This window comes from Mustela putorius, unplaced genomic scaffold (genome assembly GCF_011764305.1).
Source record: "Mustela putorius furo isolate JIRA1106 unplaced genomic scaffold, ASM1176430v1.1 tig00000460_pilon_pilon_pilon, whole genome shotgun sequence".
In the NCBI taxonomy this organism is placed as follows: domain Eukaryota; kingdom Metazoa; phylum Chordata; class Mammalia; order Carnivora; family Mustelidae; genus Mustela; species Mustela putorius.
Window position 1 is genome coordinate 9,177,274 of NW_025421389.1, and position 15,230 is coordinate 9,192,503.

A 15,230-nucleotide genomic window follows, 5' to 3' on the forward strand; every position below is an offset into this window, starting at 1 on the left:
TCTTCCATGAGAAGAAAACATTACACTAGCCAGAAACAAAGTAGAATGTTTCTGTGGTCACACAGAAAAAATCTTATCATATTTAAACCACTTTTATTATGTAGTTTCTGTCATTTGCAGTTGAATGCAATCCTAATAGGAATTCCTAAATAGGTTTTTCCTTCCTTACTTTATATAGTAATGTAATTTGTCATTCTCCTTGTCTTCAAGACTCATTCTTCTACCAGTGCTCAAGATTTGCTACCCCCCACACCCTCTTCTGTTCCCTAATGGACCTCACTTGGACGGTCAACTCCTGGGTCTTCCTTTCCTCCCTCTCCTTTAGGAGCACCTGCCCTTCAGCATTCAAAGAGGTCTTTCTCATCTTTAAAAGTAAAAACATCCTGGGACACCTGGGTGGCTCAGTTGTTTAAGCTGCTGCCTTTGGCTCAGGTCATGATCCCAGGATCCTGGAATCAAGTCCCACATCGGGCTCCTTGCTCAGCGGAGAGACTGCTTTCTCTCTGCCTCTGCCTGCCACTCTGCCTGCTTGTGCGCTCTTGCTTGCTTGCTCTCTCTCTCTCTGACAAATAAATAAATAAACAAACTATTACAAAAAAGAAAAAAAGTAAAACATCCTCTCCAAATGTAATTCCCTTTTGTTTCCCCACTTCCTCCCTCTTTTTTTTTTAACAACAACAATAACAACAACCAGAAACAAAACAAAACAAAAACCTTTTTGAAATAATTGTCTACATTTTCTATATTCTTGCCTCACTTTACTCCCCCACAAATTAGGGCTTTACCCCACAAAACTGTTCTCCCAAGGGAATAGAAGATATTTTTGTCACCGAGTGTAATCTTACTAGATCCTTTAGTAGCATTTGACACTCTTATTATCTCTGCCTTCTCCAAACACACATAATCTGACCTTGATGTCATCATGTTCTCCTGGCTTTTCTCTGTAGCACTCACCCTGGTTAACTTATGCCTGATTGGCTGCAACATCCTCTAGAAGGCTCCTTTGCCTCTAGTTTTGCCCCCATTTTAATTCGTTCCCCACACTGTCACTAGAATAATATTTTAACATTTTTAAGTAATCCAAATAATGTTATTCAACAAGTAAAACTACAAATCTGATCATGTTACTAAAAGACATGCACTTTCTTCTCTTTTTTTTTTTTTAAGATTTTATTTATTTATTTGACAGAGAGAGAGATCACAAGTAGGAGGAGTCAGGCAGAGAGAGAGAGAGAAGCAGGCTCCTCACTGAGCAAAGAGCCTAATGCGAGGCTCGATCCCAGGACACTGAGATGATGACCTGAGCCGAAGGCAGAGGCTTAACCCGCTGAGCCACCCAGGCACCCCATCTTCTCTTGATATAAAATCTTTATAATAGGAAACATAAGGCCATTCAAGCTCTGACCTCTGCCTACATGTCTACTTACACCTCTTGTCTTTCTACCTACATCCCTTCTCCGCCATGCCCTTAACCCCCAAAACCACACATACACACTCCATCTAGCCAGACTGAATATTGGATTCATGATTCCTACTACACTCTTCTGACTCTAGGCCTTGGCATATGCAGTCTCCTATACTTGTAACATTTCTCTCTCCTCTTACCTGGTTAAATATAGTCACCTTTGTTTCTCAGCTTTCACATCTCTTCCTTCTAGAAGAATTTTCTGACCTGAAAAATATCGTAGCTGCTGCTGTAGCAAACAGTATTATCTCAGCACTTACCGTGTTGTGTTGAATTGTCTACTTCGTTGAGTAGAACTCTGTTTTGTTGTTGTTTATGGCTTGCATACAGTAAGGTATGAGTACATCATTCTGGAGTGGGTGAGATATAAATGTAAGTAAGAACATGGCCATGTCCCTGAGTCTATTATGTTGCTTTTTTAAAATTTTTGATATCGTTCACCTTGATGATATGGAGATTACATGTCTATATCATTTGAGGATGACATAAAGCTGGTGGCAACAACTCATCAGAATCCAAAAATAATCTCAGTGGATTTAAATAAAGCACCCAAAATGCAGTAAAATACTTAGAAGGAACATTTAAAGAAAATTAACTGTAAGCAAGAAGAGGAGAGGTCTTACATAATAGCAATTTTGTCAGAGGAATGAGTACAACATCAATATGAGCCAATAGTATGGTATCTCTGGAAAAAAAGAAAAAAGAAAAGAATACAATCATAAAATGAACCTATGTAACTATAAAGTCCAAAATGTGATAGGTAATAGTCCATGCCCCACTTTAGCAATCAAACTACATCTGGGAGAATTTGTCTGGTAATGCATTTTAGTGGATCATTATCAAACTAGGGCATGTTCTGGAGATAAGGATCAGGATGATTAATGGTCTAAAAGTTGTGCCATATGATAATCATAAGAAGAAGGAACTAAGAATGTTAAGATAAGTAGGTTCATGATAGTCATCTTTTAGAAAGAAGATCACACAATATTCCTTATATTTTTCAGCAACTCTAATTGACAGAAGTTAGAAAGAAGCAAAATTGCTCAACATAGATTCATTAGGATTATATTCATCTGTGAGTAATAAAAACCTAATTAAATAAGGGCGCTTTTTTTCTCATAAGTGATAGTGAGTATGGGTACATGTATTCTAGTGCTGGTACAACTCTATGTCATCTTGAATCCACGGTCCCTTAATTAGGTTGAGCCATATGAAATTGCTTATACTCAGCTATTTTGGATTTACCAAAAATCTATTTAGTTCAATCTAAAAGCTTCCTTCCTTTTCATTCTTTTTTTCTTTTCTTTTCTCTCTCTCTCTCTTTCTTTCTTTCTTTCTTTCTCTTTCTTTCTTTCTTTCTTTCTTTCTTTCTTTCTTTCTTTTTCTTTCTTACTTTTTTTAAGTAGCCTCTACATCCAGTGTGGAGCCCAATACAGGGCTTGAACTCACAACCCTGAGATCAAAACCTGATCTGAGATCGAGAGTTCGATGCCTAACTGACTGAACCACTCACATGCCCCTTTGCCATTGGTATGTATTGTTTGTCCTCCTGTTTCCAAGCTGTTTCCTGGATCTCCAGATAGTATGCCATTCTCTTAGTCAAGAGGAATCAGCATTAGTAAGACTTAAAAAGCACAGGCTTCCTGACTATAATCCTCAAAACGCAAAATAAACTTGTGCTTACATTCCACTAACCTGAACTGCATTACATGACCATACTCAGCTATAAGGGAATTTTGGTGGTGAATATTTTGAATGTGCACATTCCTGCCCTGAACAAATTTAGAACACTGTTTATACAAAAAAAGGATGATCATTTATTTTGAGGTGATATCAAAAATATTTGCCAGAATACTGTTTTCTCACAGAGTTTATCAACTATAGGAAGAGGTGCTAATTATTTATTCTCCATTGTATCTGAACAGTAGAATCATCTGTAGTTATTTAAAAGTAGAAGGGACTCTGACCTATTCAATGAGAATTTTTGTAAGCCATCCCTGGGCATCTCCACAATCTTATAACAATCTCCATAGGTGATTTTGATAGGCAGCCAGAACTGGGGACCATAACATAGGTGGTTAGTCTCTGCTCACTGGGAATTTCTGAAATTGTAAGGCAGAATTTGGCGAACATCATTCACATGTGATTGCTGCCTTGGCTGGGGGAGACTGAGAAAATTCCATGATCTCTCACAACTCTAGGAGTCTGTGAAAAAGCTTTTGTATTTGATGATTAAATTATTTTGGCCTTGACAAGTCTTCAGCAGTGCAAGAAAGTAATGAAAAAATGGTGACAAGGCATTTAGATCCTTCTATTAAGAAGAGTTAGGGGGAAAGGAAGGAGAAATGTAGAACAATTAATTAATTCTTATTTGTTTTCAAAATTAGGAAATGGTTTATCCAATTGCATATGTCTATGCATCACCAGTTGCACTGAGAAAAAAGCTGTCAATTAACTTTCTCCATGTCTGGGCCAAGTTTCTTCTTGGGTGTTTCGGAGGAGAGTCAAATGCCCAAGTGGACAACTTTGCAGAAGAAAGAAATAGATTTGAAGCTAAGAAACACCAGGCCGCTTCATCTTCTCCAACTAAATACAGTCCATCCAGCCACTTCCCTCTTTGCTTAGATCCACACTTCCCCTGTCTGTCTCACTCCTCCTGGTGCCAGTTGCAGGCTCAGATAGTCATCCCATCCTCTGCTTAACTGATCTATTGACCACTAGAGTAACTATTTTCTGCTCTTGGGTATGTTCAGTCATAAGGATTGAGCTCATCCACCACAACCCAGGTTCCTACCACATATGCTTCATGACTGATTATCACCAAGAGGAATTGCTAAAATATGGAATGTCAGTTTCAGAGTCCCAAAAAGATATTGTCAGAAAGAAGATATTCAATTAAATATGATAAGATAACATCAGAAGGGATAAGTTCTGAGACCAGATTTTGTACATATAGTAAAACACCAAAAGCATAGGAAAAGGAATGGTTGAATTGACAATAGCTCACCGTAAGTTGACAGGGTAATATGGCTCCAAAAAATCCCTAAGGGGAATCTCATGCCATTTTCCCTCTGTCTTTCCCTCTCTCTATCCTTTCTTTCCAGCCATAAATTCTGAGCGTTGAATTTATGCCAGGTGTTGTGTGAGGTGATTGGGATGTAAAGATCCATAAGGCGGTCCCTGACCTCTAGGAGCTCAGAGTCTAGTAAGGGAAGATAGACACGTGAGCACATAACTACACATGTGTAGTTGTGTGGGATGGATGTTAAGAATAGAGGTTAGTACAAGAGAAATGGAGGCATAAAGGATGAAATGAGAGGCTTCAGAGGGATGCTGAGCCTGGAATTTCTTCTTGAATAATAACAAGTGTTTTTGAGGTAAACGAAGACAGCACTCAGCAGAGGGAGCAGTGTGCACATGTGCTGTGAGGATGAGCCCTCAAGCAGTCCATGGAACAGGAGTCAAAGGATTAGGAGAGGCTGGCAATCCCAGGCCAGAGCCATAGGGTTTCTGGTATCTTTCCAAAGAGCTGAGACTTCCTTCCCTTTGGATTTGGAATCAGGAGGGGTCATATTCTCTAATATTTTGGGTTACTCAGAGCACAATGGGAGAAGAAGACTTTAAGAAGAATGCAGGGTAAACAGAAGAACCTTAGAGAAAAGGAATCAGTACCCTTAGTGTGGATAACAATACAGAAAATAGGAGAAATCCTGGAGATATCTAACCTCTTGGAAAGAAAATTTGAGAGAAGAGGGGAGGAAATCACTTTTTCAAATATTTAAGTAAAGGTCATATTGAAGAAGGATAGACTTGTCCTGTAGGTGGTAGTATTTATATCAATCATAAAATTATTAGATAATATTCATTGAGAACTTACTATGTGCTAGGCAGTGTTCCAAACACTTTATCTGCAGCAACTTATTTAATCCTCAAAACAGCCTTAAAACTAAGTTTCATAATTATCTCCATCTTATAGAAGAGGAAAGGGAACCACAGAGGCTGACTGAATTGCCTAAGATTTCAAACTAGAAAGTGGAAGAGCCAGGGTTTGGACACAGGTAAACCAGCCACTATGTTATAATGTCTCTCTGGACCTAGGGCAAATGACAAGAATCTATAATAAGACAGATTTTCCTTCTCCCTTTTTTTCTTTTTTTTTTTTTTTTTAATTTATTTATTTGACAGACAGAGATCACAAGTAGGCAGAGAGGCAGGCAGAGAAAGAGAGGGGAAGCAGGCTCCCTGCTGAGCAGAGAGCCCGATGCGGGCCTCGATCCCAGGACCCTGAGATCATGACCTGAGCCGAAGGCAGCGGCTTAACCCACTGAGCCACCCAGGCGCCCCTCCTTCTCCCTTTTCTTCCTCCTCTTTCTGTCTTCCTGAAATCCAATGGTCAGGTAAAATAGACTATCTGCAGATAGGCATGGTCCCCCTTATTGGAGATAGAAGCTAGGGAACCCCTGCAGCTGCACTGTTGAGATACCAGAACTCAAGGAAAGGGACTGGAAGCTTGAAAGTTTCTCTGGGCTTGAGCTGGTTGTGACTCTGGGGCTGGCAGACACAGCAGTGAGTACTCTGGGGAACCCTCAAAGTGAGTACTTCTTGAGTTAACCAGAGATTGCCCTGGGAACAAATTTGCATGGTAGCTCTGTTCCCCATGTGCCTTCTATCTTGCGTACCCCCAAAACAGACCAAGTTTTCACTCTTGTATGCACTGCAGGAACTGCGCTGGCTTGGGGAATAGAAGCAGCCTCACTTCTGCCTAACGTCCTAGCTGCAAAGTTGCTATCGAGATTGTCAACATTGAGGCTTTGTTGCCCATGAGAAGGAGAGCAACGGAAGCAACACTACTGGCTGACTCTTGGGGATGAGAAGTGGAGCCTGAACGGAGGAAAAACGTGCAAATTTCACACTAAGGAGTGGAGCTTCTTCCAAGGCTCACCATCCCTTAGTGCTCTCTAAATCTAGCTCTAACACGTTCTTTCTTGACCCACATTCAAGTGGCTCCTGAATTTCTTTTCTACAATGGATCAGTTAAGAATCCTCATCACTCCTGATTCCCTATACCTCAACTGCTGTTAATCCTTTTACCCCATTTTAAGGGTGCCTTGTAAAGAATTACATGGGTATGTGATGTAATAGATACGATAAAGCATGTCGTGTTTGCGTGCACACACACCATTCACACATTCTAACTTTGGTCATCGGTCTGTGACTGTGTCTGTATTCTTAGCCTCCTACAAGCAGAAACTGCTTCCGAATACTTTCTTCTAACATCACTATCTTTCAAGTGCTATACTCAAAAAGACTATTTGCAGAATTGCAAAATGTTGAACTTGAAGTGAAACTTGAAAATTATTTTGGTCTAACTTATCTATTTTAGAGACATGGAAACTGAGGCTCATAGAGAGGAGGTGACTTACCCAAGACCATAGAACATTTCAGATGACATAAGAGGTATAATTTTTAGAACCTCTTACAGAGGCTGAATAAGGCTGATGATGAAATTCTGATTTTGTTGGTCTGGGATATGGTTCAATCATTGGTATTTTTATAAAGTTCCTCAGGCAATTTGATACACCAAGTTTGAGAACCAGTGATTTAGGGAATGAAAATATTGCAAATAAACACACATTGAACCTACCCCCTGAAGACCTTACTGGTTCTGAGAAGGGGTCAGGAAATGTCAAATTGCTGTAGGCTGCTTGACCTGGGAGAATCAGGATCCATGACAAAGCAGTTATCTGTTCTCCTCCATGAGAAAAGCTAAAAACAATCATTACCACCACCGTGGGGATGCAGATAGAAGCAGCCAGGTAAGCAATCATCCTAGCGCATTCAGGAGACAGCTAGTGCACAGTGTGAGCCTAAGAGAAGCTATCGTCCCTTTTGTACAGAGGGCTGAAAACAGAAGTTGATGGATTGGAAGAAGGCTTGTGCCCCAACTGTGGTATATGACCAGAGGAGAAGAAATAAGTCATGATGCATATTTATTATTCTAAGAACCCTAAGTTGGGTGTGATAAGTGGGTGGCAAATAAAAGGGCTCTCAGAAGGGAGATTACCTTAGATCTGCCCTGAGTTATGAATCCTTCCCAGAGGTCCCTTGTCTTATTTGTCTCATCTAGACCAGCTGCCAGAGGCAAATCCTTCCTTCGTCTTATATAAGTGTCTCCCCACCTGGCTCCCCTTACCTTCTTTGGTCCTCTAGTTCTGTGCAGAACGCAGGGCAAAAAGGAAGTGGGTAGGCTACCAGACAGGGTGGCATCGGGCCAAGAATCAGCTATGAACTTGAATGACAAAAGACAATTGTCACAAAGCCAACGAACTTACACCAGCTTTTATCATCCACATACTAACTGAGGGCACATCAAACATGCATGAGCCCCTTCTTGGCAGGAGACAGCAGGGGGAAGCAAAGGCAGCACCTCTTATGTGTTATTAACACAGAACTGGAGTTGCGCACCCTCTCCCAGTGCTCTCTAGATAAAACAAGGACCAAGGGTTAGTTGCTTTCTTGTATCCCACCATCATTTCCGTAAGAAACCAGAAGCTGTGTTGTTCACTCTTTCCCTCTGCTCCTGGCATTCCTGCTGGTGCTTCTGTATGCTATTAAAAAGGATGACAAACCAAGTCAAATCTTGGAAATCCTATTGTCTTTGGTCTCATTCTTTAGTTTGTTTTAGTCTCTGATATATTTATTGCCGCCACCCACAACTATACACAGAACATAATAGGCACTCAGTAAACACTTGCTGGGAGATTGAACCAATAAACACATACACAGCTACAGTCTGTGTTGGGTTCAAGTTTGGTGGCACCACCAAGATAAAGCAAAGGCAGTGTCTCTAGAGAGTGGATCTGAATGAGCCACTGAAGCCCAAACCAGCCAGTTCTTTGAACAGTCTTTTATAACTGTGAAGACAATACTCTTAGAGAAGAAAAAAAAAAAATCAAATTTAGTAACCTAAGATGTCCTTAGTAACAGTGCTAAAGAATGTGTTTTCCACTATTTGATTTCTTAGCTTGACAGTCTCTCTTGAAATATTCTCTTCTCAGCACCGAAAATGTGAATCTTTGTTGGTTTGTTTTGCAGTTTGCAAATGACTTACAGAGTTCTTCTGGCAGGGTTTCTGTTTTTCTTCTTGCAAATAAACAAAAGGCCATCTCTCTAATATGACTTACGTGGGGGAGTATCTGTGATCTGTCAGGGTTTTGGAAGGAGGAGAAGAGGGCAGGAGAGGGAAGTAGAGAGGAAAATGAGAAGAATTGGAACAGGCAGGGTATAGAAGCTGAGTGAAATGTGGACAAGGGGCAAAGGTAAATCAGATATGGAAAATGAGAGTGGCAGGGATATCAAAGAGCTGAAGACTCTGCAATCAATCAACGGGGTCCCCGGTACCCTTGCTGGCGACGGCTGAACTTGCCCACCAACTCGTTGGCCCCTTCTTCCTCCTGCTGCGCCCTATCATCTGGGCTCCTTGTGAACTGAGAAGACAGACTTTCCCTCCTTCTCCTGGGCAAGCCTGCATGAAGCAGAGCAACCCCTGCCAGCGTGACCTAGATCTGTCAACTGATCAATTATTGTTCCCATAGAGGAGAAGGAAGAATGAAAGGAGGAAAGAAAAAGGGAAATGGAGAAAAAGAGGAAAGGGGGAGAGAGGGCAGAAAGGGGGGGAGGGGGAGAGACAGAAGGAGAGGGAAAGTGGAGGAACACACAGAGCTTTTAAGTTTAAGCAGGTGATAACGGGCAGGCGTCACCCAGAAGGGTGCATAAATAAATACAGAAATATATAAAATGAAATAGGAAGCTCTCAGAGAGGGAGAGGATTGAGTCCTCTTTTCCTCCACTTTTTCTAATCCAGACTAGAGCTGCTTTGACCCTCTAACACTCCTAGCTCTGACTTTCTTCTCCGACCCTCTTCCTTTCTGCCACCTGCCCGCATTGCACCTCCATGCAGAAGTCTCCTTTGACAGACGTATGGGAGGTAGGCCTCCTTCATGCTCCGTCCAAAGCCCCTCTGCCCTTGTGCGCTTGGGAGCAGTATGGAATGGGAGCATCCACCACCAGGAGAGGAAGGCTACAATGGCGCCACAGACCCCATCTACCCATATACCATCAATTACTTTATGTTTGCATGTTTCCATCTTTTATTTTTAATCTGTTTTATTGAATTTCAAATGACTATAGACATAAAGTAAACATTTAACAAGCCAATAGAGCAGAAAGGAAGTAAACTGCATAAATACAACCAGTCTCAGCATGGAGTTCCACTTAGCACCACATGTTTGGAGTGTTACAAGCATTAATGAGTCCTTACAACACCCAGGGGAGTTGCTCCCCAGCCTGGCAGGCAGGTGGGGAGACAGGCTCACAGAGGGAAAGATTTTCCCCTGCAGAAAACATAGGCAACTTTGAGCTCAGATGTGCCTGCTCCCCACTGAGCCTTTCACGGGCCACCAGAACTGGATTGGAACCTGGAAGCCATGCTCATGGGAGAGTTTGAAGAGTCTGTAGGGTCTCTGTTGAGGTCAGATATAAAGCAGAGTTTGTTTGCACGTTTGGCATTCTAGTTGGTGTGTAGGAGCAGGCCATGGACTCCAAACCAAAAAAACCTGGAACAGGGCCAACTCCCAGATATGATGATCCCACCCAAAGTGTGTTCATCATGAGTAGACAGACATGAAAAGATGCTGCAGACCTTGTCAGCATGTGTCTCCTTACATGCCGGAAGCATGCGGCTCATATTGATTTTGAAATGTCATCTGTTCTTAGGATATTAAAAGGGATCACAGCATCCCAATGGATCAACTGTGGCTGAAGGCAACACTGGTGCTTTGGGCCATCTGTGACCAGTAGATGATCCCAGCCCAGGTCACTGTAACTCTAGATAACAAGAATGCAGGCACGCCAAGGACAGAACCCAGACATTCCAGAATAGAACACCTGAGCAGGGACACAGGAGAGACCATCTCTTCAAGGACACAGTTGAACACCTCTAATACCAGCATTATGGGAAAGGCTTACTGAGAGACAACAGAAGTCAGGGGCTAGGCATCCAGCTCATGAGAAGACATTATTGGGGTTATATTTGGCTTTTAAAATGCCACAAAGGAAGAACCAGAACCAGGACGACGCTTGGCACCTGGTCACTAAAGCTACAATTCCAAGAATGGTCTTTATGCAGCAAGACCTGCTGGCCAGTGCTGGGATTCTCCAGGCACCCTTGATCAAATGCTCAGAAGACTGTCACTGAGAATGAAGGATAAAGGTATCCTGCATTTGCTGCACTCCTTGCCTCCAACTTGCCCCGAGTTGGCAGAAGCAGGCATGGCAGCCAGGGTTTACTTCATGAGGTTCCTCTGTCTCTTTGCCCAAAGTTTGGGGGTTTTTTTGGGTGGGGGGGGGTCATGCTTGCGAGTACCCATGATGCTTACGTCAGGTCCAGGGTTCCATCATCCCATACCAATGTTTCACTTTCTCAGTAAACACTGTCATGGCCTCATCTACTTCCCTCACATCTCTAAAGCAACACCCAACTCAGGCTGCGGCTGGCACCCAAACATTTCCTGTGAGTGGCAGGAAGTTGGCGGATCTGCCCAGCTGAGCAGTGTCCATGTCGTCAGTGCCGAGTGAAGGAGAGCGTGAACTTAGCCCCCACGGTCCTTTCCCTTCTGCTCTGCCTGTTTGTGTCTCAAGTGGGCAGATATAAGTTGATGTGGGACGTGAGAAGATGAAAAAATGTGAAAGGTAAGACAGTAATCTAGCCAAGCTCATTGGAAGGTGTTAAAGGGAGCATTAATCCTTCGAAGGAGAAATGGTTGGGTTTCTAGAAAGAGAAGGGCTGCGGCACTACCAGCCATTCCTTTCAGAGCCTCTCAGTGGCAGAAGGTGGGCGGGTGTGCTGAAAAGGACAGCCGCCTAATCCAGCTTCCCCAGCTCCTGTTCCCAGGAAAGAAGAGCTGAGAGTTAATCAACCCCAGTGCAGTGCTTCTTAGGGCCAGAGCCCCAGGGCGCTAATCACCCCCTCCCTTCTGCCCATCACTAATCAGTGCTGATTCCCTTGGAAATTCCCTCCCCCTCTAAGCTGGATCATGGTTGCTGGCGGAGTTGGGGGGAGGAGAGGGTCAGAAAGGGGTCCATAATCGGCCACTAGCCCTGGACACCTTTTTTTAAGAAGGCAAGAAACCCAGGAAGTAGCGGCTCCAGGAAGAGCCAGCTTAAAACAAAAACAGAGAAGAAAAAATTGCCTTGGAATGTGTACTGCATTCTAACTAGTCCCACTGGGTCAATGCAATAGGGGTGGATTATTGCAGGCAAGACCCGGGCTGCCTCAGTAATTCTGCAAGTTTGATAAGAGATAGCTGGCAGACTCCAGCCTCCATCCCCCGAGAGAGAAAACAGACATCACCTTTGCCAGTCCAAATGGCAAGTGGTGTGGGGGCTTTGGGGGTTATTCTTCCTTAAAATTGAGCAGCCGGTTTTATTATGACACATTGAAGCCTATTCAGAGCTGGCTCAAGGTGGGTAGCACAAATAAGACCATTATTCTCCCAAGGAAAGTCAAATTTGGCAGAATGTGAGGAGGTCTAAGATAGCTCTGTCACCTCTATCCCCCCACTAAGCTAGGAACAGGACCACAGAATCAGATTTCACCCTAGAGAATTTTGTACCGCAACTTTCTACTCGTCTATTTAGGGATGATTCAAAGTATGAGCAAATATTATGCTTCCATGCATTTATTTCTGAAGGGGGAGAAAAAAAAATCACATATGCTAATTTATATGTAAATTCAGTATGGCCCTGGGGCTCCTGGCATGCTGCCAAGAGGGCTGTTGCTGGTGGAAGTTTGGCCATTGTCTCCAGTTTGATGTATAGATAGACAAGACCTGGACCTTCGGACAGATGGAAATTATTGGGGACTTGGGACCTTCCTTCTCCCTTCCTCTGACCTTTCACTCTACCTTCTGTCTACTTAGTTTTCATTTCTGTTGTTAGCATCATAGAAGCCTGTCCCTGAACTCAGTTTCCCCACTGCTAGTGTTGGAGTTCTGTTCTTCTCAGGTGAGCCCCTAAGGACCAAGAACAGGAGGGGTGAGCACCCTCCCCGCACACACATGCACACACATACATGCGCACACGCACCATTGCTGCTCCATATTACGTAAGAGGAGTCAGTCAAGGATGCCTGCAAGTTGGCTCCTTTACTCTTACACGCACCGATGGTCCCCTAGGAGAGGAGAGAGATACCGAGGCTAGTGCCTCTCTGAGGCTGAGTGTAGCAGACGACATCAAGGCTATCCCTGCGAAATCCACCACTCTGAACTTCCTTGTCATTGGACTCCATCCCTCCAGCGTTCCTTGCCTTCCTCCTTGAGCCCCAGCAGAGGGTACACACGCATTTGACTCTTCCCAGCCTGGTCCTCTCTGCCCACCTTGTGTGGGTCTGTATGGTAGCCACTGCAGCCGATGTCAAAGGGACAGAGGCAGCCCCCAAAGTCTACCCTCAGAGGGGGGTCAGCAGGACCGGAGGTGGGGACAGACAAGACCTGAGAACTCCATACTGCGGTAGAAGAGAACGAGATGGGTGGAATTTCCCATCCTTTTTCGCCCTGTGAGACTGAACTTTCCTCTGGGAATACAAGGCACAGAACTGAGCTTCCGCATGGGATCCTGTCTGTGAGCTCGGCGGGACCACCCGGGGAAAGTTTCTCTGCCTGTCTCAATCTCTACGAGTTTAAGCACCTTTACCATGAAAAAGGCAAGTCAGAGCCTCCAGGGGACGGGTGGCTAAGAGCAAGCAGGTGAGCAGATGATACCAGGGCTGGAACGTCAGAGCTAGGACAGAGCGTGGGGCCACACGGTGCAGCAAATAGACTCAAGGTTGAAGCAGATTCCAAATGCACCCCAACACAGCACTACCAACATCAAAGGGTGCCTTGGGCCAGAGACCAAGCCCACCCTCCATGGCCACCCCAGTCCTTGGCTCCCCCACCCCAAAAAACATACAAAATTAGCATTCAACTCTTCTTGGCTCTCTCTCTTCAACTTGGAAAATCTTCCCTGAATTTCAGATCCCCCTGAGTGTTCCCACTGCCTTTTATCAGCTTGTTATCCTCCCCCAGATCGGCCGCCCCCACCAAAAACACACCCCCAAACCCATTAAAAACTAATACAGTTGTCCCCTGCTGCCGCAAATTGATTCATCCCTTCAAGCTGGGTCTCTGACCAGAATCTTACACCATGCACAGTTACCTGATTCTTCCTAGCCTGCATTTTTCAGTTGCTCCTTTTAGAAGCTTTGCAAGTTTACTGGCCGATATTTAAAGTTTCTTCTTGTAATTTCTTCCCAGTAACATAAGCAACACATTAGCAACCCTGCTGCCCTCAGAATCTGTAATTTTCCCCTGCTTATATGTGTGCTCCGTTGTGTATGTGTGCAAGAATGTACATAAAGCCGGGGAGACCAGTACATAGCCACGCACCTAACAGGAGCGCCAGACACATTTTACTTATGCATATACATTCCCCCATTTCGGTAGCAGCCAGAATCAAATCAATATTCTCACAGCCTGGTAGGGAGAATGAAGTCCCAGCCATGCTGTTTAAACGCTCTCTCCTCCACCTGCAAACCGTGCAGCACAGCCGACTCAGGGAGCCTGCGAATCATATAAAGCATACTGTACGATTCCTGGGTCTACTGTAGGCAAATCAATAGCAAGCTCTTACCTTGAAAGAGAAACAGAGCAGCCAGCCCCGTGAAGATTGCCCAAGAGATAGAATTGTGCATTTTTGCCTGGATGGTTTTCATGATTTTTTTTTTCTTCTTCTTTTTCTTCTTTTTTGTCAGGTTCGGTTTTTTCTTTCTTTCTTTCCTGACAGATTGCGTTGCTCTCAAGCTGTTGGAAGGAGATTTAAATCCACTGTTTTGCTGAAGGACACAACAAGAAAGCCGAGGGTGTGAGAGAGTGTGACTTCTCAGTAATTATCTCTACTCATACTCTGGCACTGAGACACATCGTACAATCTGGCCCTGGACAGCCCTCCTACAAGCTGCAATCATTGGTTCTAATCCAAGGATTGACAGAGCTACAACACACGCGCGCCGGCACACACACACACACACACACACACACACACACACACACTCACTCAGGAATCATTTACTGGGCAAATCAGGCTAGCTGATTAAAGAGACAGGAGCCTGGAGAGATGGGATGATAAATGCCACTTTGCCCCTTCTATATTACTTTCATTTTTTAAACTGACAGTCTCAGAGCCCCAAGCATCAAAAAATCCCTTTCCTTCTGGCATTCCCTGGCCTCCTGAACTCAGATTCCCTATGCACTGGAAAAATCCCATAGCCAGCAACCGCTTACGGGAAATTTTAAAGGGACATTTTCATGCTCGGTGAAACTTGCAAAGATGAGTCAAATTTCATTTGTTGGTACCTATTTTCCTCTCTGATGAAAATATCACTCAGTGACAGATTTTTTCCCCCTCTCATCTTTTCACCTTTCCCCAATCAACCTCTTACTTATTTGCTTTGAAAATAATAAATAACTTCCTATTTTCTTCTGCTGTCACTCCTGTTCAGAATACCTGTATTACTCCTATTTTTCATTCACTTAATTTATTTCCTAATGCCATTCATGTGTATGCAATACCATGGAAAAGGATGAGGCTTCTGAGGTCTTTGGAGAGCTGCAGTCTGAATAAGGAGAACCTGCTCCAAGAGAGAACAAGAAATGAGTTTATTCTCCAT

General features: G+C 43.7%; 1 protein-coding gene across 2 annotated transcripts in view; it reads right to left on the reverse strand.

Annotated features, from left to right (window-relative positions):
- NTM (neurotrimin) overlaps window positions 1–14,508 on the reverse strand; it is a 948,645-nt gene extending 934,137 nt beyond the window's left edge. The window contains exon 1 of one of the 2 annotated variants that reach the window (XM_004763931.3): window positions 14,195–14,508. In XM_004763931.3, the coding sequence (XP_004763988.1) occupies window positions 14,195–14,276 (82 nt within the window). In that variant the 5' untranslated portion in view covers window positions 14,277–14,508. The remainder of the gene's footprint in view (window positions 1–14,194) is intronic. The other variant, XM_004763937.3, reaches the window with a different exon arrangement.
- Window positions 14,509–15,230: the final 722 nt, after the last annotated feature.